General features: G+C 41.8%; 1 protein-coding gene across 1 annotated transcript in view; it reads left to right on the top strand.

Moving 5' to 3' along the window:
- The window catches only part of NDUFA9 (NADH:ubiquinone oxidoreductase subunit A9), a gene marked incomplete in the record, with an annotated part of 561,760 nt that overhangs the window by 361,843 nt on the left and 172,712 nt on the right, over positions 1-27,205 (top strand). Inside the window, 2 exon segments of the mRNA XM_044087558.1 lie at positions 25,314-25,384; positions 25,478-25,554. Of these exon segments, the coding sequence (XP_043943493.1) occupies positions 25,314-25,384; positions 25,478-25,554 (148 nt within the window).

The raw sequence follows: 27,205 nt of genomic DNA, 5'->3' as shown, positions 1-27,205 counted from the left end.
TGGCAGTGGAGCCTTTCATTATATTTTATCCGGACAGGGTGGCCCTCAGGACCAGTCCATCCTTTATGCCTAAGGTGGTATCCAGTGTGGCTCTTATCAGACCATTCACCTGCCAACTTTTTTCCCAAATCCACAGAACAAGGGGAAGCCGATTCTGCATTCATTGGATGTACACAGACAACTAAGATTCTACTTAAACAGGAAAAAGTCTGTAAGAAAATCTGAGCAATTACTGGTGGCATTTGCTGCAGGGGCAGAAGGAAAGGCTATTTCAAAGCAGATTATTTAAAAATGGATAAGCCATTGTATTCGTTTCTGCTACTTTCACCATGGTAAACCTGTCCCCAAGGGGGTCAGATCCCATTCCACCAAGGCTGCATCTACTTCTGCAGCTTTTCTCAGAGGGGTTCCTACCAGAGACATTCTAAAAGCTGCTACTTGGAGCTCAGTTCATACGTTCACCAAACATTACCATTTGCCTCTCTCCTCTAAATCCAGGACAGGCTTTGCCACTGCTGTCCAGCAGGGCTTTATAGCTGCTCCTAATGCTGTATAATTCCATCCACCCAACTATAGCTTTGGGATTCTACCCAAATGTAATGACTGCAACAGTGAAACACGAAGAACATAGTACAGTTGTGTACACTTACCATTAATGTAGATTCAAGTGTATTCACTGTTGCAGTCCTGGTTACCCACCCTCCAGCCCCCTATTTCTCTTATTATACCTCTTATTTCCTTTACTGTGCTCAAAAGCCTTTTCATGTATTTGCTTTTGTTTGGAGGTATAATTTTTTTGTGCTCTAAATTACATGTTTGTGTGTGTGTGTGTGTGTGTGTGTGTGTGTGTGTGTGTGTGTGTGTGTGTGTGTGTGTGTGTGTATGTATGTATATGTGTATATGTGTGTGTATGTATATAATTTTTTTTTGTTTCCCATTTGGGGGACACCTGTCATCTGGGGCAAGAAAAACTGATTAAAATGGCGTTGGCTGCATGTTTTATACCCCTAACGACCTGACGTCATGGAAGAAGAGACAGCAACCAACGCAGGACCCAAGACTTTGTTATTCAGGCCGACAGGGCAACCTGCCAGTAGATTAACCAAATGTAATGACTGCAACAGTGAATACACTCAAACATCTACATTTATGGTCAGTGTACACAACTGTACTTTTGCCACCTTTTGTTGTGGCTAAAACCAGAGAAGGGCCACACCCCTCATATCCCCTGTAATCCTGCCTGTTTCCGCCCCCTCTACTGTCCACATCTCACCTATTTTGTGACATTAATGAAATCATTTGATAGAGAACACCCTCTTTTTCTGTTCCTGATGCCTGCTTTCTGACAATTTACTAAGCTTAAGCATAGTAAGTCTGCCAATTTACCAAACTCAGTCTGTTTCTTTTTTTCTTTTTCTTTTTTTCTTAAACAGAATACTGGAGTTTGTATAGTGTTTTCCAGGCTATCTATCGGACAATTGGTTTGGTTTCTGGATAGTCCAGAAAAAATCAGAGTTGGCAACCCTAAAACCAATGTGTCCATAGTCCACTGTCTTGGGCTGCCAATATTAACCTTTTGTCTTTTGGTTTAAATTAACCTCTCCTTAACCATTGTTGCATTTGATCCTGGTCAACATGAGGTTGTTTACTATACTTGCAACGATTCAGCATCTGAGCTTTCACCTTATATTCTTTTATTGTTTGGCATATTCAGTTGCTTCTTGATTTTTATCTACTTCTGGTTTGATTTCTATTCTGGATTGACACCGATGTGCTTTTGCCTAATTAAGCAGGGAAGTCATCTTAGACTTGTTCACATGTTTTAAAATGTTCACAATGTTTGGTTCTTCAGGTCAGGAGATGTGTATGCAGTCCTACAATTGCAGAGCTATACATATAATCAGTTTCAAGGAGGCCCACACTTCAGAACAGAGAATATGTGTATAGTCTTGGTATGCACTGATTTTTATAAATCATTTGAGCATGAGGTATCCTTATTTTCCTGTCCATTGCCTTTTGGGGCCAGTCATGTCCCAGGCTGATATTTTTTGATGATGCAGTTTTCCTGTTTTAAAGGTTGCTTTTGCAAGTGTATCCAGACCAAATGACATTCTTTATATCATCTGAAAATGTTTTGACCATTTGCAGTTGTGCTTTTAGCTCATCTGAAACTATACAGTTTTAAGTCATTCACAAAAAGAAAAGACTTTACACTTTAGGTTATGGCAACAATCTGGTTCCCCTAAGAAAATCTGTTAAGTAGACAGCTTAATGGGTTAAGGGAAGACAAGAGGAGTGGTGACAGTCACCCCCCCTTTGAATTTTTATCTCTAGGATAATAATTTGTCCTTTATCATGGCTTAACTGCAAAGTGGTTTGTCACTGTTTCATGGTCGCTGTAATGTAATCAGTCAATGTAGGATGTATCAGATACATTTTTAAGCACACTCTTATCTGTGAATGTAGAATACTGTCAGATGCTTTTTTTGTAGTCTGTCCATGCCATGCTTAGCTTCTTCCCCTTTTTACAGTTCTCCACTATGACTTTAACAAATTATCCTATGTCCATATGACTGTTACCCTTTTGTTCTGTTGCCATGATTGAGTTTTCTTCTAAATGACTGCATCAATTGCAGTGTGTAGCTTGTCGTCAGAAGGCAAGATATTAGTCTGTAGTTTTCAGGATAGCTTGTAGGTATGCACTTGTAGGGGTGTTGTTTTTACTGATAACCAGGTTGGTGAATGTTCAGGGTGAGCACATAAATAGTTCTTGCTCATCGCTAAATGTTCATGTAAAGATGTTAATACTTTTAGCCAGACGTTACGTACTGCGTCTGGGCCTGGGATTTTCTGATTAAGGGCTTTTCTTATCTTTCTGGCCGTTACTTCATCCTATTTCATATCCTGTACTTTGGAACTACTACTTTCTTTTACTACTGCTATCCATTCAGCATCGTTATGCTCCACAGGATCTTCATAGATATTTCTCCAAACTATATCTGTTTGTGGTGGTTCAGTTCCTTTTGGCTTGTTTCCCTATTCTCTCAAACTTTTTTGGGATGTGAATAAATTGCTTAGTTTGTACTTTTCCTTTTATAGTTATCTGCTTACCTTGTAAGTTTTTCTGCCTGTGCTTGTATTTTTAGTTCATTTGCGATAGTGTATGACAGCTCCTGATGTGTTCTGATTTTTGTTGGTCCGTTCCCTCCTCTGTACTCTTAACAGTGGCATTTTTTTGTTCTAATTGCTTTATAGTTTTCTCTATTTGATACTTCCATGATGGCAATTGATTTCTCCCCTTCCTGTCCTTACTGCCCTGTGTTTTTGTGGCAAGACATTATCTATTAATTTACCTGCACAGTAATATATCCTGTTTACTTTTGCTATATTGCATGAATTTCAGTGAACAGTTGTAATTGTTTTATCAAACTTAACTTTGTGTTTTATTGACTTTCTGTAGTCTTTCTTTCATTGATCTTAATATCTGTCCATCTCTATTAAATCTAGCAACTCTTCTTTCGTCATTTTCTTCCAAACTGAGGGCACATTATTCTCCATTTCCTGTGGCCATTCTACAGAAAGTTCTAGAGCATCTCCCTGTCCCAAATTCTTTTCAGTGTCATCCGTTGCATTTTCATATGGGAACCCGCTGGCATTTCACTCCACAACATTGATTGCGTCAGACTTGGCAGTTTCCTATTCCTTCCCTTGCTGTGCAATTCCATCTGAACTTTTGTACTGGTTTCCTGTGGAAGGCTCCAAAGTATTTTCATATGGCAACTCATCAGATGTTTCCCACTCCACTGGTTTCTCCTTAATTTGGGGATCCATTGCTCTATCCTGCTGTGATGTTATCAGAGTTGGATTTTCTACACTAAATGCTTCACTTTGCTGGTAATCCATAATGTCAGTTTCTGTTTCTTTAACGTCTCCATTACTAATCCTCTCCTACTTTTTCTCTTTTCTTATTTTTGTGTTGTAAAAATTTTCCTTATCTGGATGCCTTTGCCTATTTCTCTTCAAATATCTGTGGTGCTACTCTTTTTGTATTGATTAGTTTTGCTTCTCCTTTGGGTAAACATTGCACAATATTAAATCTTTCTTTCCCATGTCCGTATTTCTTCAGATGTCTCCTGCTCCTCCTGTTTCTAATTACTTGGGGGACTCGTTCCATCATGCCGTGATGCAACATGTGTTAACTTTCTACACTAAATCCTTCACTTCGCTGGTAACCTAAGCTTCTTTTTTTTAACTTCTACTTTACTAATTTTCTGTTTTGTCTTCCGTCTTTGTGATATTTTTGTATAATTAAATTTTCCATTTCTGGATACTTTTGCCTGTATTTGTTAAGACGGTCTTTTTGGCTGCTTTTTTATGATTAATTTGGCTTTCTTCTTTGCATAACTATTGCACCATATCAGATCTCTCTATTTCCCAGGTCCATATTTATTTTTTATACCTTTCAAAAATCTGTAAATTTTGTTTTTTTATATTTTCTCACTTCCTCAGTCACTTTTTCCAAACAGCCCAAGGTTTCTTGGTCTATATAATGCTTTTCATAAATCTGTTGTATTAATGAGCATAATTTTTATTTGAAGCTTCTGAAAGGTTTTCTTGTGCAAGTTTTTTTTACCTCTTCTTTCTGTCATTTTGTATATCTTGTATCTGGGAATGCTGGGCTTATGGCATAATAGTAACAATACATAATTTCTTTCTTATCCTCAGTAGTCCACTGTATCATCTTTATGGCCATTTTTTTTGGCCAGTACGTTTTCTTTTGTTTGTTGAATACAACTACCTTTTACAACAACAGGGGGGCTATCCTCCCTCTGAGCCTGGCCTTAACCCCATTTTAAGAATTTTTCTGTGTCTCGAGGATTGTACACTGCCATTTTTTCCAGTCCTGGCCCTCAGTGCACCTGCCAGGAGTGGGCACTTTTCTATCCTGGGTCTTGTGTACCCAGCTGTCTTTTTTGTTTTTTTTAACCTGCTTCAGTCCTTGATGTATGCTATATAAAATACAGTCTATATCTCAGTGTTGTCTTGGTAAGATTTTGCGAAGAGTCCTCTTTATGAAGGTACTCACCAAGACTTGAGGATAAATTCAGTTCAAACAATACTACTCTACTCTGCTTTGCTTGCTGGTTTATAAGGTCTTCATTCTAATGTTTTACTGTGATAATGTGAAAGTTTAGAACATTGGGCATTTGAGCTTGTTTCTCTCGCATGTGGACACTGGTTGCCTGTGTCAGCTTATTGATTCTTCCATTTATTGTACAATCTAGTGTATGAAGTTGTAGCAAAAATTAGGAAGTACAGTGCCTAGCAGGATAAAAATTTTTATCTAGCTAAACAAACAACTTAGATGGCAAATCAAGTCTATCAAAGCCAAGTTTAAGGTAAAATTAACCTCTCAGGCCAAGGACAACCATTAGACTTTCTTTAGCTATATCTGCAACCTTAAATGCAGTACACAGTAGTGTGCAGAACTAATTGTAAATGGAGCCGTCTGCATTGAGCCTGAAGATAAGGCAAATCTACTGGCTGACAAATTCACCTCCAGTTGTATCCTTTTGCATGTCCTTAGCATACTGTCTAAGGCCAAGAATACTACATTGACGAGCCCCAGTAATATCCCAGGATGCCTCCTAAATAGCATGAAGCACAACCTGGGAGGACCACTGAAGTCACTGTTTAATTGTATCCTCCAGAGACATTTTTCCGTAGCAAATAGAGAACTGCAGCAGTTTTCCCTCTACACAGGGACAGGCTGTTTGTAGACACCGGTAACTGCTGTCCTATAAGTGTGACTAGTCACATGTGCAAAGCCATGGAAAGAAGTTTTACCCCTAGGGGTATCCCGGCCCTGTCTTTGGCTCCTCAAAGTTCATAAGTGCTAGTTTTCCCCTCAGCCACTTAGTGCAGTATGATAGTTTGAGCTTGGCTAGCTCAGAACTCTACTAGCTCAACACCTGGTTTCGCTTAGTGTTGTTCATATTGTGTGGCAGAGCTACCTGGTTCCCCCAGGATGACTGAGTCAGCAGTGTCCACTCACGTCTATCCACTCTGGTCCTGTCATACAAGCAGTTACACTGCTAGCCAAACTCTGTTTCATGTTTGAGAAGTCTGTTAAGTATTTCAGTGCAAACTTTTTTTTTTCACCCCCCCCCCCCTGCCGTTTCACTGTGTCGTGGCCAGTGAGTCAGAGCCCATTTGTATTTCAGTGCACCCTGCACCCACTGTTTGCACCCCATTACCAGTTGACTGTGTCATAATCGGTGAGTCCATTTTTTCCCGGTCATAGGAATGAGGATGGACTGGGAGAGGCCTTCCTTCAGACAGCCATTGGAATGGTTTGGGGGTTTTCACTTAAACCTTATGTCCCACTAAAATGCTTGATTCAAAGAGCTGAAGGCCATGTGCATGTCCATGCTGGTCATCCCTCATTTTCGCAAAGGACATTACCAGCAAGAAGTCTTTCTCCCTTCCCTCTTGCACAGAAAGTGTTTTTTCCTCGTCTCCTCCAGAGAAATCTCACTTTCCTGTATGTTCACAGAGCACCTGCCCCACTCTCTCATGAGAGGAAAGTCTGATCTTCAAATTTTCCCTTTGAATTAGCTGGTTTCTCAGTAGTAGCACTAAAATCTGAACCCCTGTGACTAGCACTTGATCTAGAACATACTGGAAAGCACTAGGAAGCCTGAAACTGATACAAGCACTCAACTGTCCTTTTCTTCTTCGTTTGGCTTTTCCCGGTTAGGGGTCGCCACAGCGGATCACCGTCCGCTCATGATTGGCAGTGGAGTTTTACAGGGTCGAGTTGCCAGCCCGGCACCCAACTTTCCACAGAAGGCACACACATGCACACACACACCTAGGGCCAATTTAGTGTGTCCAGTCCACCCACAGCATGTCTTTGGGATGTGGGAGGAAACCGGAGCACCCGGAGGAAACCCACGAAACCGCAGGGAGGACATGCAGACTCCGCACAGAAGGCACCCCAGCCGAGGATCGAACTGGAGAACCTCTTGCTGTGAGGCGGCAACGCTGACCGCTGCACCACCGTGGACTCGACTCTCCTTGTCAATAAGGAGAAATTAATTGTAGGCACTAAACAGCCTATAATTGCAAAGTACCTTGCAAAGGTAAGGGAAAACAGCTCTTGCACTTTACAAAAAACACACCCAAACAGGCATGTCCAAGGGTCAGCATCTGGTGATTTCTCTTGTCCACCTGATGAATCTGAGCATACTGGGGCAATGAAACAACTGCCTCATGTACACAGACAACCCTTTCCTCCTACCACCCAGCACTACAACCTGCGAGAGATGCACTTACATAGCCAGACTGGAAGCAAAGCTTTCTCCAGCCAAGATTGTGCTAGACAGTCAAGAGGAGAAGGGTAACACCTGCACTACACCTCAAGCAACTCATAGCCCTTCAAAACCCACCCACACATAGCAACATTAAACCCACATATGCAGAGGCCCTTAACATTAACCTGCCCAAGCAACAAGGACCTCCGAAGCTGAAACGCAAACCAACACCAGTCAGAACCAAAGTGACACACAGCTCACACCACCAGTGTGCCACCCAACAACAGCCCCTAAGGCAAGACAATATACCCAACACTTTAGTCATAGGTGACTCTGTAGTCAAGCACACTGATGTCCCACTCACCAGGCTGAACAAGGAGAAAATTACAGTCAGCTGCCTGTCTGGTGCCAGGATCTGCTACATAGTGAATGCACTCAGGTTGCTCCACAACAAGTACAAATACGACTCTGTCATTGTCCATGTTGGAGTGAATGACTGGAGACGTACCTCCCTGGACTACATGAAGAGACATGGAAGAGCTCTCGGATCATGTGGCCCAGGCAGGTATGACCCTAGCCTTGAGTAGCATCCTGCCTACACCCAGAATGATACCACAGTATAAGGACAAAATGATTTACTTCACTTGGCTAAGCTTCTGGTGTCATTCAAAGGGGATTCAGCATCCGTCTGCCTGGGAAGACATGATCAACAAACCACGATGCTTTGCCAGTGATGGTCTGCACCTGTCACCCGTGGGATTCGGGTTACTGGCTAAAGATCTTGCCACCCCTATAGTGCCTTTTTTAGGCAAGGTTCAAAGGACAAAACCACCACCGTAACCGATACAAGCATGCAAAATCTGAAGGTAATGCTACTCAGTGCTAGAAGTCTAAACCTCAAAATGCACTCTCTCGAGGCACTCCTACAAATGGAGAACATCGATATCTGTGCAGTAACTGAGACCTGGTTCAAGGCTCCAGAGAGCACCCCTGCAATACCAGGCTACAACTCTTACCACACTTTTCGGCCACAAAACCAAGACCGCAACACTAAAGGTGGAGGAGTGTTCATATTCACCAAGGATATTCACACCTCCAGGCTAGTTGCCCAACACAATGCATCTGAAGTTCTCCAGGTGCAACTAACACCAGGTAAGACTGCAGTCCAGTTTGTAGCTTGCTACAGATCCCCCACCATGCCCCTAGATTTTCACTACACCTTTCTAAACATACTGGAAAATATTAAGATACAACCAAACACCCTAATACTGGGTGATTTCAACTACTCTGCCATTAACTGGGAAAACTACTCTGGTACCAACACCTTTTCCCAATGGTTCTTGGAATTCATAAATTCCAATGCCTTGGATCAACTAATCCATTGTCCCACCAGGGGCTCCAATATCCTACACCTGGTCATTGCCAACATGGGAGATAGATGCTCCACACCAGTGGTCACCCCCTCATCGGTCAGGTCTGACAATAAGCAAATCACCCTTGACATCCACATCCCACCCCTACCCCCCAGTAAGGAAATCTCCATAAAAAAACTTCTCCAAAACCAACTTCATGCTACTGAAGTCAGAAGTGACAAACTTCATGACACCCATGCAGATGGGATCTGAAAGTTCGACTGCTGAATCCTACACTAAGGCACTGTACGAGCACATCCACTTGTGCATGAATCGTGCCATCCCAAATAGAACCAAGATGCTCTCCTCCAAGAAAAGGAAGCCAATCTGGTGTTCCCCTGCTATAAACAAACTGTACAACAGAAGGAAGAAACTGTCGCAGAAAAGAAGAAAATCCCAGGATGCAAAAAACTCCCTCACCAGCCTTAGTAAGAAGCTGAGATCCCTCATAAAATCCTCAAAAGCTAGTTACGAAAATAATATTGCCAAAGATTCCAAAGACAACCAAAGGCATTCGATAGTTATGTCAAGAATCTAAATGGCAATGCTCAGATCTGCTCTGAGTTACAACAGAATGGCATTAAATATACTGATCCCAAGGATATTGCCAATATCCTGGCAGATCGATTTAGTGCCAACTTCACCCCCCTCTCACCCCCTAAAGGGCCCATCTCAGTACCAAAAGATTGCCAAATTCCAGTAATCACGGCCACACAGGTAGAAACCGCACTCTCCTAAGCTAAGAATTACAGCATCCATGGGACCAGATGATATCCCGGGCTGTGTACTACATTAAGTACAAAATGAACTGGCACCTCACCTAAGTGTATCATAGCCTCACTTCAGGCTTCATGCCCACTGAGTGGTGCACAGCTACAGTTATCCCACTCCACAAGGGGGATCCATGTTGGACCCCGGGAACTACCGTCCCATCTGTCTGACGAGCCTGATCTGCAAGGGCGTGGAACGCATTATCATGAAACTTATAAACAAGGACATTGGCAACCTCAAAGACTTGACCCCACCCAGTTTGGGTTCGTAAAGGGCTGATCTTGTCTCCTGAACCTGATTGACTTCTTCGAATCAGTTTCCAGAGCTGTGGACAAGGATAAGGCGGTCCACACAGCCTATCTGGACCTCACCAAGGCCTTCCACATCCTCCCCCACTCTGGGAATCCTAGATAAACTTACTAAGCTGGGCATTAATCCCTACGTCACTCGATGGGTTGCCAACTGGCTTACTGACAGACCCCAGACTGTAAAAGTAGCTGACTTCAAATCCAGCTCCAGACAAGTGGAGTACCTCATGGTTCAGTCCTGGGACCACTAAGTGACTCTGGCTAACACAGTTCGCAGATGACTGCAAACTGGGAGCCATTATTGAATCCCCAAATGATGTGGATATTCTACAAAAGGGCCTTACAGAAACAGATGCCTGGTGCCAGAGCCATGGGCTCAAGCTTAATGCCAAGAAATGTATAGTTATCCCCTTTGGAAAAAAATATCTGCCCATGAATTACCACATAGGTGGCAGTACACTAAACATCGAAAGTGTGATGAGAGACTTGGGGACACAGATGGACAGTGCTCTCACCTTCGATAACCACATCGCCACATCAGTCAGGAAATCCTATGTGGCACACCTCATCGCTAAGGGCTTTTCATCCGGAAAAAAGGAGGTCATTGTCCCACTGTACTCATTCCTCATTAGACCCATTATAGAGTATAACGCTCCATTTGGTATGTACCTCATAAGACATCTGCAACAGCTGGAAAGGCCGCAGAAATACCTCACTAAAAGAATCACAGGCCTAAAGCAGATGCCATATGCTGACCATCTAAAACAACTCCAGCTATACTCTGTGGCATATCATTTATTTATTATTTTACATTTGTTGACTGGGCTAGTCTAACTGGATACATGTCCATTTTCAGTAGAGGCCTGGGGAGAAAAGCTCCGAGCAGCAACAATGACAAAGGAAATACAATAAAGTATAATTAAAATAAAATAAAATTTGTTACAAAATTAACATTAAAAGGTAGAGTTATACAGAGTTATTTAGCAAATTTAGGCTAGAATCAAATACTATGAGTAAAAACAAAAATTAAAACAGAAGATAAAGTAAAAACTTTTTTTTTTTTTTTTTTTTTTTTTTTGAGAAAGAGCAGGAGGGGGGCAAGATATATCAGTCAGGGTTGGAGCAGGGACAAAGCCAGTGGGATTTAAGATATTCTTTAAGATTCTTCTTAAAAAGTGTAGAGTAGAAGTAAGATTGGAAAGTTCAGAAGGAAGATGATTCCAGCTCTTTCCTATGGTGTTTGAGAAGAGTGAGTCCCCAGCTTTGTTGTTGGATTTAATGGAAGAGATTTAAAGTTTATTTGCTGAGCATAGAGTTGCAAGATTTTTGTAAGGGGAGATGAGATTAGTGAGGTTTGGGGTATTTTTAGGGTAGTAGAGGATATTTTGGGTGATGATAAGTTGTTGAAAAAGTAATTGGTTCTGTAGCTCTAACCATCCCAGCTGTTTGAGGTTGTGACAATGATGCATTCTAAATGGGGTACCAGAAGCAAATCTGGTTATGTTATAACAGGTGGAGAGTTTGATAAGGTTGGTTTTAGAAAGATTAGTATAGATAGCAGTAGCATAGAACAGGGTGGAGATTAGGTGGGTTTGGGCTATAGTGTTTCTGGCTGCAGGGGTAAGGAAGGATTTGATTCTGTATAAGGTCCCTAGTTTTTTGTTTACCATCTTTATAGTGGAATTAATATGGTCATTGTAGCCAAGGTTGTTGTCTATTGTAACACCTAGAAGATGGGTTGTAGTATCGGGATATGATGGTTCCATTGTTAGAGTTTACTGTGAAGTGCAGTTGAGGTGTCTTTTGAGTAGGAGAAAAAAGCAATAATTTAGTTTTCTTGGGGTTGAGAAGAAGGCAGTGTTTTATGAACCAGTTTTCAACACTGTTAAATACTGTTTGGGTGAGGCACTGGACTTGGCTGAGCAAATTAAGGTGGAGTCATCTGCATACTGTATGCAGGTGGCTTGAGAAATACTAGTATGTAGGTCATTAATAAATAAGGAAAATAGAAGTGGCCCTAAGATAGAACCTTGTGGTACTCCAATGTTTACAGGGAGAGATGAAGAAATATTCTTATTCCAGAGAACTGCTTGCTGTCTATTTTCTAAATAGGATTTAAACCATTGTAATGCTTGTGGGTCTAGTGAATGGGCTTTTAGAGTGTCAATAAGCATGGGATGGTTCACCATATCAAAAGCTTTAGAAAGATCAATAAATAGAGCAGAGGAAAAGCTGTTATTGTTACGGTTTTTGTTTATAGAATCAGATAAGGATAGCAGGGCAGTTGTTGTGCTATGGTAAGGCCTAAAGCCATGTTGGCAATCTGCAAGTAGATTATTTTGTAGTAGGTGGTCAAGCAGTTGTCTGTGTATACATTTTTCCATTATTTTAGCTAATGGAGAGAGTAAGGCAATAGGCTGATAGTTGGAGAGCTCAGTTGATGAGCCACCTTTGTGTAAAGGGATTATATGGGAGATCTTCCATAGAGAGGGGATTTTGCTTTCTGAAATTGTTCTATTTAGAAGTATGGAGATAGGGTAAGCAATGGCTTTAGCTGCAATTTGCAGGTATTCAGCTGGAAGACAGCAGAAGGGGTGCATGGCTTGAGCTTTTGAAGGAGGTTGCAAATGAGGGATGTAGGTACAGGATGTATATGGAAGGTAGGTGAGGGGGTATTAGGTGTTATTAATGGGAGAGTGGAAGTGGATGGTAATGTGTTAGATAGGGATAGAATAGCTTCAGTAATATAGTTGTTAAAGGCATCAGGAATCTGGTTAGAGTTATTATGGTTGAAACCTATAGGGTCAGGAGTTTGTGTCCTGGTTGAAGAAGTTTGTTAATGCCAGACCAGAATTTTTGAGGATGTTGTTGGTGAGTTTGTTGTAGGTGGAGGTAATAGTCTTTTTTGTCTTTAAGAATGTCCTTCTTTGTGGCATTTCTTAATTGTTTAAAGTAGAGGTGATCTGTTGGATTTCTGGAGGATCGCCATTTAGCCCAAGTTTTATTTCTGAGAAGGATATTTTGCCTAGTTGCCTTTGTGAGCCAGGGGGCAGTTTTGGTTCTTATGCGGGAAGAGCGATAGGGGGCATGGTAGTCTAGTATTTGGAGAAATCTAGTATTAAAGTAGATTACTGCTTCATCAAGTTCAAGATGAAGCATAGGTGACCAGTCACATGCTTTCAGTTCATGCTTTCAGTTCATTTTGGAAGCTCTCTGGGTTAAAGTATTTTTTGGAGTGGGAAGTTTTAAAAGTATTTATGTTGGGGCTATAAGTTTTTTGTTTGATTATATAAGTTAGCATGTGGTCAGTGATATCATTTGGGAAAGTTCCTGGTTTATAAGCATCAAGATGACTATTTAGAAGGACCCAGTCTAGGATGGTTTCTTTGTTGTTTGGTTTATGGATTCTAGTAGGAGTGGTCATTATTTGTGTGAATCCATATAGATTTATATGGTTGGTAGGATTGGGAGAATTACAGGTTGTCCAGTCTGTTAGTCACCTAAGACAATAGTTTCTTGGGTGTGAAGAGAGGTAACTAAGTATGTTTTCAAGAGTATTGATATTATTTCCATGGGGGAGATAAGTGCAAATTAGATAGAGTTGGAGTTATTGATTTGTAGTTTTGCAGTGAGGGTTTCTGAGTTGGGAGTTGAGGGAAGTAGCAAATTGAAGGGTGAAAGTTGGAGTTCAGATTTATACAAAATGGCTACTCCACCACCCTTTTTGGCTTTGCGGTCACATCTCAGGATGTTATATCCTGGAGGGGTAATTTCCTGGTCAAGAGTAGAGGGCTTTAGCCATGTTTCTGAAATACAGAAAATATCAAATGAGTGAACATCTAACAGTGCATGTAGGTGGGAAATGTTATTGTTAATGCTACGGATGTTTAGGTGAGCTATCAGGAGGGAATTAGATGGTCTATGGGGTATAGAGATATGTGAAGTAGGTAGGTTGAGAGGCTTTATGGTAGTGTCAGTATTGGGGCCTGGATTGGGATGAATGTCACCATCTAGTAGTGGGTGTGGTAGAGGATAGTGTATAAACTTTTGGATTTTGTAGTAATAATTTGTGTTTTTTTTTATAAGGATGTAAGTAATATGAGTAGATCTATGGAACATTGGAAGTACATAGATGGAGGTGGAGGTTATGTTACTATGGTTGAGAGAGTTAAGAGAGATTGAAAGAGTTCCACGGAGGGGGTGGAGATGTTCATGAAGGGAAAGATGTTCAAAGGAGGTTAATGAGTAAGGTATTGTAAGAAGCAAGAATTGTAGTCAAGAGTAGTATATATGGGTAGAACGATTTATGTGTTGGGTCCATTTAGAGGCATTGCAGCTAGCTAATTGAGTTATTTATTTCTGGGAAACAGTGAAAATCTGATCTAATGTTAAATCTTCATTTCATTCATCACTGATGTGTTCGGTTTCAAGCCCTTGGAACAGAGTTGGCCTAATATCAAGCTCACGCCAGCCAAAAACTCTCGAGCTAAGCTTCTACCCATAGTGCCCTTCTCCCCATTACCTCAGATCTCATTTGCTGCGTAGCGGTAAAGCCTGGTTTCAGCTGAGCTCTCAGCTAAGTGGAAAACTTTTGATATCTTTTCATGATATTTTGTATTTCTCTTATTTCTTGTTGTTCATATTGCTATTTCTATAAGTTTGAAGCTATATTTAGACCTTTTACCCTTCTGTTTCTACCCTTTTGGTAACTTTTAAGTACCGTTGGTGGTACGGCCTTTCTCCCTACCCATTGGTATTTCTTCTTCCCTTTTCAACTAACTGGTTGTGTTTTTGATATATGTTTAGATATAGTGGATATGTAGACATATTAGAAATAGTAGTCAGAACACTTTACTTTAGTTTTCTAACTTGTGTGTGTATTTTTTCATGATGGCTGATAAAAAAGGGCATGTTTGGGTTTAAGCATTGTATTTTTATGTAAGGGTAAACTGCCTAACAGGGATTCCCATAATGATTGTTTATTGTTTGGGGGTACCCTATTTTTCGGTGCAACCCCCTTGTGTAATTTGTCAGCGCACCTTGAACGAGTGCAAAAACAAGCTGATTCTGAAGGGCCTCCTTAAGTCGCCCTTTTCAGAGGCCCTTTCTGCGACGGAGGTCTCATCCCCTCCAACCAAGGATAAGAAAAGGTCCCACTCTCCCCTCTTCACCATCTGGTGACCAGGGCAAACCTGTAAAGCCTAAGTTACCCAAGTTATCTTCGTAGCATACGTCCGCCTCATCAGCACCGACATCTTCCCCTCCGGCTACTACTGTTGCTATATCGACACCAGCTTCAGCTCTAATACTGTCTCTGGCACTGGCTATTGGCTTTACAAAGACCAGAGACTACTACGACTTCGGCACTGAGTGCCGCTTGGGCACAGTGCACACCTTTGATACCTATCTCTGTGATTACGCTTGCTACTGATCCATCTGTGTTGGCTCAGAGTGCCCCTTTGGCTCCAAGCCTTTTCACTGTCTCAATAATGACTATTCTGACACCACTTCTTCCAGTCTCCAAACTTGAGACTTCGGTGCCTGTAGATTCCACAACACGGGCCTACAGATCCATTTCTAGGACAAGTGTACAGTCCATTCCTAGAATGACCTGACTCTCCGTCGGGAGTATCCACTAGATCCACTAGGAGCCTTTCCGAACTTGACGTGGTGCGTCTTGTGGACCAGCTGTTGACAGCTAGGGAGATGCCCACTCCGTCTAGGACCCATCCTCCTGCAGGATTTGGGTTGGCTTCTCAACGGACTCCATCCTACTCACCTCTGTTTATAAATACTGGTTCCAAAGTCAGCTCCAACATCCTTTTCGGAACCCCCCCTGTCCCGTTACAGGGTGCCCCCTCTTCCAAGTCCCCCTCAGAAGCCCCTACTGAGGAGCCCCCACAGAAGAGATTGTGCAAGAGGAAGCACGTAGACTCCCCTGAAGAGTCTGACAGAGTATACGGATTTTGATGATAAAGGGTCCCCATGGTCACCCCCTGATGTCTCCTTTGGGGACTGGTACAACCTGTGGTGCAACGCGCCTGGAAGAACCCTGATTCTGTCTATTCCTCGGAGACCTGATAAGATACCCCCCCCCAGGAGAGAACCCTCATTGGTCAAGAAGTTTACTAGTTCATGCTATGGTGGTGGCAGCGGCCACAAAAAAAAGATCTCGCCGAAGAGAGTAATACTGTTCATCCACCCAACAGAGAGTCCCGGGCCGTGGACAGATTGGGGAAGCAAGTTTTTGCTTCAGCAACTTCTGCCATACATTCTCTGAATTACTTGGCACATTTTACAAGATTCCAAAGAGACTTTGTTTCTCAACTCTCTGGAACCACTCGCAGGACAGGTGTCTGACAAGAAGTTATCTCGCAGCTCGCAACCCTGGAATCTATCTCCAATTCGTCCATGAGGTTGCACTCCCATGCAACCGAAGAGGCGGCTAGAGCTGCGTGTTCAGGCATAGTTATGAGAGGCCATGCTTGGCTGCACCTCTGTGACTTTGTGGACCCTTTCAAGTCTTCCTTCCAGAATGCTTCTTTCGAAGCATCTTCCCTTTTTGGCCCCAAGGTGAAAGACACCCTAGCCAGGTGTGAGCAAGACGGTAAGACCCTGTCTGCCATAGGTTTATGGTTTTCCAATCCTCAATGTTCCTTTTTCAGGAACCAGAGGAGCAGACAGATGTGGCACAAAAAAATCTCAGGGTCCTTTCTGTGCCGCACATGGTGATGATGACCCCAGGAGCAGAGGGGGTAACAATTCTGGAAGACGTCCGTACCAAGGCAGAGGGGGTCCGTGTAACCTGGGACCCAGGAATTCTTTCTCTAGGCAGCCTTACCAGCACTCCTGAAAAGCGGCCTGATTGCTCTCCTCTGGAAGCAGTCGGGGGAATGTTTCGGTACAGAAGATCATAACAAGAGGGTACACCATTCCCCGCATCACTTATCCAAAACTTCCTGACATTCCACCCAGTCAAGGGGAAGAAGCAGCTGCAGAAATAAACAAGCTGTATCAAAAAGTTTCTTCCAGTTAGTCCCACCAGATCAATGGGGATCCGGATTCTACTCTAGATTCTTTTTTGTGCCAAAAAAGACTGGGGACTGGAGACCAATTCTGGATCTCAGCGATTTGAACAAGTCTGTTTCCCAAGCTAAATTCCAGATGGTCACAGTTCAGTCCATTCTCCCTTTTCTGAGGGAAGGCGATTGGATGTGCTTGATAGATCTCTGGGACATGTATTACAACATCAGAATGGACAAACACTCAAGGAGTGTACTTTGCCTCCGGCTAGGAGTCTATCAGTACCAGTTTTGAGAATTAGTTCTGTCTGATACTGTTTCCTTTTCCCTATTTTATTCACTTTTTCCCATGACTACAAGATTTTGATGACGTATGTATAAGGCGCTATTTAACCCATTTTTTTTATATGTTTACCTGTATCAACAGGATGATTTTTTTGTGTTTTATGAAAAAAATTTTAGAATTAAAAATTTTAGGTTCTCCCGTTCGATTTTTGGCTAGAGCGCCTTCTGTGTGGAGTCTGCATGTCCTCCCTGCAGTCGAGTGGTGTTCGAAAGACATGAGTGAATGGGCATGCCTTTGTTGAAGGTTGGGCGTCAGGCTGGCACGTCAGCACCATAAAAATCTACTGCCAATCATTAACGGACCGGAGTTCTGCTGTGGCAACCCCTAACCGGGAAAAGCCGAAAGAACAAAGGTAGTACACTATTTTAGAATTCATAATTTGACCAGTAGATGGCAGCAGAGTACTAGAAGTATAACCCCTAACTATTGGTTTCATTGAGTGCTATAATCTTTCACTTTAACATATTCTTTTAAAAGCGTGTTTGTTAAATATTATTAAAAGTTATTATTTTTAAACAGGATTTGATATTTATAGTGTATTTGTTATTTTACATTATTTTTGTCTTTGAGATGAGTAATTATTTACAGGACGTTGCGTTTAGTAGATAATGACTTTTTTTTTTGGTGTAAAAGGAGGGATTACTAACAGTTCACTTTTTCTGAGGAAGTCTGTGTATAAGGGACGAAAAACACAGTGAATTAAGCTAAGCATTTAGTTTGTGTGTATTCCGTGGCGATTGTGTGTATTGCTGGTAATTAAAAATTCCTTGAATTGCTGTCAAGCCTGCATTTCCGAAGTTTTATTTCTGCACCTCCGACAGTGTAGAACTTGTTGGCTTAACAGTTGACACAGTTGTGCTATCTACACAGATTCCTTTTTTTGGGGATTGAATAGTTTACTGTAATAAAATACTCAAGTAAGAGTATAAAGTCTGTGAATAAAGAAAGTACTTTAAAAAATACTTCATTTATCAAGATATTAAACATGTGCCATCCAGGCTAAAGTAAGAATATTTTCTTGATTTACTGCACTTGTGCTTACTTTATACAGTGGTCACTACTGTTTTTGAACATTTTTAAAGAATATCTTTAATTTTGTGGCAGAAAATAGTTTCTTTGGCTGGTTTTGTGTGCTACCCCAACTCCTTGCAGAAGGGCAAATTAGCCAGGGACTTGGTTGTTGTTTTAATCTGCTCTTGAGATGCGTTTGCTGTGCTTTTACATTAAGAAATTTCAGCACTTGTACTTGCTTTACACAATGATCATTACTATTTTGAACACTTTTCAAGTATTTATTTAATTTTCTGACAAATATTCATTTCTTGGTTTGTTGGCTTTTTTACTTCTGAATTCAAATCTCCATGCAGAAGGGTTGAATTAGCAATGGGCTTAGTTGTTTGGTGGTAGTTTGTGTAATCTGTACTTGAGAGCATCTTTAGCTGTGCTTTACATAAAAAAATTCCAAGATTGTCCATCTTGTGGCAGAAGGGGTGTGTACTTGGTTTCTCTGGATTGGGAAGCACTCCAGGAAGCTCAATGTGGTTGTTTATTGGCTAGAGGGCATAGGAGTCTGTTTTCAAGCTGTGTTTTCTCTGCTAAAAAGTCAGGCAAGTTTGCACAGAGCTGCCTATCAGACAGTAGTGGTTAGTGGTGCCCTGTATAGTAGTAAAAGCTTATATAGTAAAATTTCCATATAACGTTAGGATTAGATCTGGCCCTTAAACAGTGAGGCATTGTGCAGAAATAAGCTTAGAATAGGTAGTTTGTGTATCGAATACCACTACCATATCCTAGCATTGTATAGCATATTGCTGTTAACCCCAGAAGGTACCTTAGGAGATTCCCTGTTAAAACCCAGTCCTTAATCCTAAGTAGCCCACCCTATTATAGGACTGAACAACATGGATATGCAATTTACAAATGCCTCGGTTGCCAGTTTGGTAAATTTGGGTATCCTAAGGCAATGTAGTAATTGTCTCATGTTCTGAAACAACCAGTTAATCGTTAAAATAATATAGTATGCAAGAGATGTAAATAGAGGCGAACAAAACCCCTGGTTTAAATGAATACATTTCTATTTTACCCCTGTTAAAATTAAAAGCAATGAAGATATAACATAAAAACACCTGCCATAATAAAAAGGACCTGTAGATGGCACTACAAACATTAAAATGTGAGTTAAATGATATCAAAAATAAATACATCAACAAGCTCAGGATTTCCATATTACACTAGAATAGAATAGAAAATAAATGTAATAGCCAGCTTTAATGAGTTCTTAGTATTTTAATGAACATTTTACTTATGACATTTAATTTATTTGTATTTTTATAATGTTTTTAAACTCATTCACTCAAGGCAAAGTAGAAAGCATAAGAGAGGAACTAATTTATTGATGTTTTTTTAAAAAAACTAAAGGACTGACATGATTGGACAGGTTTTAATTACACATGTATAAAAGCTGATTTTGTGTTTTAGCACTTTGTATCTGATGAAGTCACTTGTTGGACGAAAACGCAGTTTAATAAAGCGTTTATCTTGGATTATTGTACCATTGTGGTATTTGTGGTCTGCAACAGTCTCCTGATCCGTTTGGCTTTTCTGTTATTAAGAGATGTAAATAGTCAACTTCCTTGGAGGCAACAATCCCGCATGCAAAGAAGGTTGTCAGGAATGCACACAGTACATCCCTCACTCTGTTCACCACGCAAACACACAGATTATGCTGAGGTGCTTAAAAGAAATTTTTCCAAATATCAGACTTCCAAAGCCACCTAATGGCAACACCGTTCCTCAGCAGTCACCAAAGCACACACCAAAAGCAAACATCTCGCATAAGCCTACACCCAGTGGTCCCTCAAGAGTAGAGGCCAAAAGGGAAGAGTATACTTAATACTGTTGTCACTGGGGGCTCCATTGTGTGATGCTCCACTCACCAGGTTGGACAAGGAGAAAACTGTTAGTTGGCTGTTGCCAGGATCTGCAAAGTCACACGTACACTGAAGTTACTGTACCCCCGGGTACCAGTATGATTCTGTCATAGTCCATGTGGGTGTAAATGACTTGAGAAATACCGCATATCTGGACTACATGAAGAGACGTAGTGGATCTCTCGGAATGCATCACAGATGGATATGAGCCTTGCCACCATATGAACATGAGAGAGGGAGAGGTTGGCATAATGGTTAAGATATTTGCTTTACATATGCAAGGTGCAGGGTTTAAGCCGCGGTGGTCCAATGGTAGCATTGTTACCTCACAGCAAGAGGTTCTCCTGTTCGATTCTCGGCTGGAGTGCCTTCTGTGTGGAGTCTGCATGTCCTCCCCACGGTCGAGTGGTGTTCGAAAGACATGCGTGAATGGGCGTGCCTTCGTTGAAGGTTTGGCGTCGAGCTGGCAACTTGGCACCATAAAAATCTACTGCCGATCATTTGTGGACCGGAGTTCTGCTGTGGCGACCCCTAACCGGGAAAAAGCCGAAAACACAAACAACAATGCAAGGTGCAGGGTTTGATTCTCACATGGGTTGACTGGCTAGGCTTAAAATGGCCCACAAGGGCAGTTAGCCTAGTACTAATCTATGAACCTATAATTTTAATAATTGGCTTAGCTTCTGGTGTCACTCCAGGGGGATGTAATATGTCAGCATGGGAGGACATGGTCAAAAGCCCATGTTGCTTTTCCAAGGATGGACTGCACCTGTACTACATAGGCTTTCAAATGTAGGCTAAAACTTTATCCACCCCATTAGACTTTTTTTTGGCAATGACAAAAAGACAAAACTGTCAGCATAGTGCAAAGGTCTACAAGCAGCCTTAAGGTGTTACTGCTCAGTGCTTGCAGCATAAGCAAAAAAACTACATCCTTCAAGGACCTCCTCACTCTGGAGAATGTAGATGTCTGTGCTGTGACCAAGACTTGGTTTAATGCCCTAGAATGTACTCTGGAAGTGCAAGGCCACAGCACCTTCCACACATTTGGACCAACAGCAGCAGCACAGACTGGGGCCAAAGGTGGAGGTGTCTCAGTCTGTTTGCAGCAAACATACCTCCATGTTGGTTGAACAAAAAGATGCTGTAGACTTCATCCACATTCAGGTCACGATAGATAAGGTTCCTCACCATATCATGGCTAGCTACAGGTCATCATCTGTGCTCCTAGCGTCTCACAGCTCTTACTTAAAAATACTAGAGGTGCTCACTACCCAACTGTAAATACCCTATTCATGGGTGACTTTAATTACCCCTCTGTAGACTGGGAAATGTACACAGCCTTATATTCACAAGCACAACACTTCCTGGACTTTATTAACACAAACACCCTGGAACAGATAGCACATGCTCCAACCAGAGGATCAAACATTCTGGATTTGATACTAGTCAACATGGCAGAATGTTGCACCACACACACACACACTATCTTGCCTCACTACTGACATCTGATCACAAAGCTGTCTCATTTGAAGTAAAAATCAACCTAGAAAATCCAGCTAAACTAGTAACAGGAACTGTTGAAAGGGAAACTACATCCTATTAAGTGACCGTGTCAAAAGTCAACCAAGCTCGAGACCACAGCTACCTTTGCAGAATTATTCAGTCTCTTTACAGGTATGTGAATGGCTTCATAGAGGCTGCCATACCAATCAGAAATAAAGCCAAAACAAACAATAACAAATACCACTGGTGGAATCTTCACCTAAACAGGATTTATAATAAAAGAAAACTTATGGCTAAAATTGGGGAGAGCAACTCCCTTAAAGACAAATGCTTACTTACACAACTAAACAAGAAGCTAAGAGGATTCAAGTCCAACAAGGTCAACTCTGAGGTCAGGTTAACTTCATAGGCTAAGGACAATCAGAATGCTGCTGCCTTCATCTGTGACCATACCTCTCAACTGTACATATTTTTGGTCTGTTTCTCATAAAACTGTGGTTTTCTGGCAAATCGAGGGTTGAAGTCAGAAAAACGACAGACATTTGAGTTTCAGACTTCATACCTTTCAGAAAATTCACGCTAATGCAAAACCTGTTATTCTGTTAACATTCTGCATTTGTAAGAGAACATAACAGGATAATTTCCAAGTGAATGGAGGACCGCAACAATCATTCCACTTATCAGTGGCAGGCCATCGTCTGACCCAGGGAACTACAGACCCATAAGTCTAGCAAACCTAATATGCAAAGCCATGGAACAAATTTATCATGGAAATGATAAACAAGGACATTGGGAACTTGCAAGACACTGGACACATGCCAGTTTGCCCTTAAGGGAAGGTCATGCCTATTTAACTTGGTAGACTTCTTTGAGGGGGTCACCAAGGCAATAAATGAGGGTAAAACAGTGCATGTTGCATATTTTGACCTGGCTAAGGCATTCAGTACAATACGCCACTCAAGCATTGTTGAGGAGTTGTCTGACCTAGGTATAAATTCTTACATAACTCGCTGGATTGTTGGCTGGCTCAGAGACAGGACCCAGGAAGTTAGGATTGGTGAGACCACCTCCACCATGAGACTGGTCACCAATGGAGTATCCAAGGGCTCCATGCTGGGCGCATTCCTGTTTGGCATTTACTTTTTGGAAGTCAAGGCTAATGTTCAAAGCCTCTGGCTGACTGAGTTCGCAGACTATTGTAAATTTTGAACTATTCTGGATCTCCTCCGAGACACCATCTTGCAAGTTGGTTCAACACAGACAAATGACTGGTGCCAAAGCCATGGCTTAAAACTCTGTGGCAAAAAAATGCATTATAATGCCCTTTTGGAAACTGTCAACCCCATGTTAGTCTGTCGATAAAACTTCCATAAAAGTCACCCTAGTAAGTAAAGGATCTGGGAACACATGTTCACAGTAATTTGGCCTTTGACCAACGTGTAGCTAAGATAAAGACTAGTCACCCAACTTGTAGGTAAGGGTATGACATCCATGTTCAAGGAAAATACAGTTGTGTCAAATCTTACATAACAGTAAATATCCTTCTCTTCACTGTTGCACTATTGCTTGCATAAGGGATCTCCTGCCCAAGGATACTGCAATGTCTAGCCAATATAACAAAGCCTTTAGAATTTATAGACGAAGTACATCACACACATAGTTCCTGTGCAAGGCGTAGGGTGTAAAGGTGATGAGTATGTACGCACCTCAGAGCTGAAAAGCCCCAGGAGGAACGTGTGTCCAGAAGGAGGAAAAAAGAATTCCTGACCAGGAAGGCAAGAGGAATAGGCAGAGCAGAAGGGGAAGGGAGTGATCAAGTACTGCAACAGTGAACTAAGGACATATACTATTATGATAAGATTTTACACAACTGTACTGTGTCCTTCCATATTACTGTTGCAGTATTCCTTATGTATGGGAGAGTACAAAAGCTCAAAAGGAAACTAGGGAGGAGGAAGGCACTGAAGAGCCCTTTGAAAACCCATTCATGATGGTCCTGACACAGCCAGCTGTTGCTGTGGAAACAGCATTCAGCTTGTGGAAACAGCATTCAGCTTGTAATCTTTAGTGAAGGTATGGACAGAAGTTAAAGTACAAGTCTCAAGAATGGAATTCTTATCCAGGCCTTTGAAAAAGGCAATAGCTCTCGTAGAATGAGCCTTCACAGAAGAAGACAGACATTTATCATGAAAGAAATAAAAAGAAATGGCTTTAGAAATCCAGGAAGAGACGGTTTGTTTAGAAAATACCAAACCCAAACAACTGGGTTGAAGGGAAACAAAAAGTTGCTCAGATTTGCAAATGGCTTTAGTCTTATCAAAATATCTGAGCTGCCTTTGCAAATCCAAGATGTGAAGAACCTTCTTAGCAGCAGACTGTGGAGAAGAAATGCCCACCTCGGGCATAAAAGAAGGATTAATATGAAGAGACAACCTGTCCCTGTGAAAGACTAAAGGAGAAACGGCCATAAAAGCTTGAAACTCTGATACTCTTAGTTGAAGTAAGGACCAAAAGAAGAGTCTTCCAAGTACAGTGCTGCAAAGAAACTGACTCAGGCTCAAAAGGAGCCAGAGTCAGTTTTTAAAGAACAAAATTGGGGTCCCTGGATGGTGGAATAGGCTTCCTGGGAGGTCTGATATGAAGAATGCCTTTAAGAAATGTTGACCTCAAGCCTGGGGGCTAGAGGAGTCAAGGGCAGATGAGCAGAAATAGCTGGGAGGTGAGCTTTAACTGAAGAATATGCTAACCCAGCATGGAGTAATTCACACAAACAAGAGAGAACCAGAGGGATCCTGATTGAGAGGCACCAGACAGAAAACCTCTTCCATTTGGACAAATATTTCCTGGTAGTGGGTTTCCTGGCCTTCTGGAGAATGCAAAGCATGTCCTCAGAAAAGATATGCCTGAATTGGATCAAAACACCATCATCCATCGTGTCAGTTGAAGAGTGGACAAGTGAGGATGGATGAGACCTCTTGTCTCATACGAGAGGGTCCACCTGGCCATGTAACTTATAGTGATTGCTCTTGGCTAAGTGAAAAAGAAAGTGGGAACCAATGCTGTCTGGGCCAGAAGGGAGTCACCAGCAAGATTTTTGGGGAGCCTTGCATGACCTTGTGCAGGACCCTCTGAGTCAGGGGAGGGGGAGGGAAGGTGTGGGAAACATTCCCTTCCATGGAAAACATAGGGCGTCCACCTTCCAAGCCAGAGGACTTGGGTCTGTAGAGCAGAAGAGAGGAAGTTGTCTGTTCAATAGGGAAGCAGAAGGATCTACCTGGGGAATACCCTACCAATGGACAATGTCCAGAAACGCATCTCTCTGAAGCATCCGTACATGAACCCTGTGTGCTGGACCTGCTCAGTGAGTCTGCCACTATATTTTGCTCTGAAGAGGTGTAGACCTTCTGAAGAATCGCTTGATACTGGACAGCTAGATCCCAGACCTGAAGAGCAAGTCTGCAAAGAAGGTAGGACCATGGCCCCCCTTGCTTGTTTACATACCACATCACTGTGATATTGTCTGTGAAAACTTTGAGGGGCCCTGGAAGAAAGTGGGAATGAAAAGCTGAAAGGAGCGCTCTCGTCTCCTTGATGTTGATGAACGTGTATCAGCTGTAATACTCTACAGGAGATTTCTAGTCTTTGTGTATGATGCTAGCCTTTCCTCATTGCATTCACCCTGAAATATTTGTTTTTCTCTAGATCAGCGCTGGTTTGCTGGAGGTGTTCCACTTATTGCTTTTGGCAAGAAGACTGTGAAGCAGCCTGTTTATGTAAGTAGGTTTAGGCAACTGAAATCTATAGTCATTTTTATTTAGTTATAAACATTTTCAAACTTATCCAATTAAAATGTCTCATTTCATCAGGTGGTGGATGTAGCCAAAGCTGTAGTGAATGCTATTAAAGATCCAGAGTCTGCTGGGAAGACGTATGCATTGGCTGGGTAAGTTGTGTTTTGTAAGCTAACGAGGAAGAAAGTTTGCAAACATGAGTTTGTAAAGCATTATGATTACGTTTTGAGATTCATGCCTACTGTGACTGTACACGTTTCAGAGTGGCCTAGCTGTTGGTGTTAACTGCTTCCTGATTTTGTCAGGAATAGAAGCTGTAGCCATGGATCTGACTTCAGAATTGTGTTCACTAGTCACAAGGACGACGGGCATTTTGTCATGTTTCTAGTCTTTCATCTGGGGTTGGAGCACTCACCAAATGCTTGACTAGTGTTTTCCTCATTTCAGAACAAAGTAGATTCCTGTATATCCCTATGTAGATGACAGATACAAAAATTCCAAAGAGGAAGAAAATGAGGTCTGTAAAGTGTATGAACCTGTGCCTAACCAACCTGGACATCTCAGTCAGTGTGCAGAAGCTGAGAATGATCCCAGCATTTACAAAGACCTTTCTTGGGGCAGTATGTGCCATAGTAGTTAGGGTTTTGTACCAAAGAAGAATACCTTCCTGCATAATTTCTTTACGTGCATACCCCAGTGGAGACATTACCAGGGTGCTCATCAGAGCTATGGGTAAGTGTAACCAGGCTCATCTTGAATAAAAAATCTTTGAGTATAGCATTCCCACTTGTTAACACAACTAATTCCTGTTGTTCCAGCAGTCAGAAGAATTATCAAGGTGAGTTGGAACAAATTAAGACTAACCTAGGACTTCTGTTTTGCTTCCTGAGGCTACAGAGTCCTTTGCCTCAGATGTTTTGCATTAAGCATCAAGGACCCACAGTGGGGACACAGAGGTACAAGGGAAATGGTCTAGCAAACTCTGAATAAAATACATGAATGTAAGAGTTGATGGCCTTAGTCTGTGCACTACACATTTTCAGGGCAGTGCTATGCCTGATGTTCTCAAGTTAAGGGTGGATAAAAGCAGTCATCTTGTATATGAACAAGCAAGGGGGGTGCCAGTCAGTATCTGCTGTACAGGTTGGCCATGGTGGCACTTCACCCTCCAGATACAGCAGCGGTGTTCTGTTGTACACCCAAGCCTCAAGAGCATTAATCTGACTTTCATGGAAGATCTCAACTTAATTTAACTCTAGGTTTACTTCTCCCACAAGAGGTGCTAGAAATACTTAAAGAAGCCGGATTGCCAAATCCCAGGAACTGCCAAACTGAGTAGTGTATTGGTTTTAATCTGGTGCTACCTCTGGATAAGCTGATCAAGTGCATATTTCTTCTAACGTCTTACTAGGCTTTTTTGTAAAAGGGTTAGCATACTCCTTTAAGGTTTGCTTGTCAACTTTTTCAGATTGCCTCCCTGTATGAGTTATCTTTCCTTCCAAGATGCAGTTTTTAAAAGGGATTCTTATCTTAGGTCTCAGTCCCCCCCCCCCCAAAAAAAACACCCATCCCTGGAAATTCATGTTTGAAAAAAGTTACTGTACCTCGTTTTGAATAAATACGCTTAACAGCCTTGAAATTCTTTTCCTGGCAAATTCTGTTTTAGTAGCTATAACAATTCCTAAGCAGCAAGCCTTAATGCCCTAATTTAAAGAGAAAATCATACCATCTTCCACAAGGAAGGGGCAATGTTGAAACCGTTCATACCCAACGTACTTTTGTAATTTGCCTTGATTCAAATTA

The sequence above is a fragment of the Protopterus annectens genome, chromosome 11.part0 (assembly GCF_019279795.1).
Source record: "Protopterus annectens isolate FY-2018-M chromosome 11.part0, PAN1.0, whole genome shotgun sequence".
Taxonomy (NCBI): Eukaryota; Metazoa; Chordata; order Ceratodontiformes; family Protopteridae; genus Protopterus; species Protopterus annectens.
The sequence above is the reverse complement of the archived record's forward strand: the minus strand, read 5'-3'. Positions and strand labels throughout refer to the sequence as shown.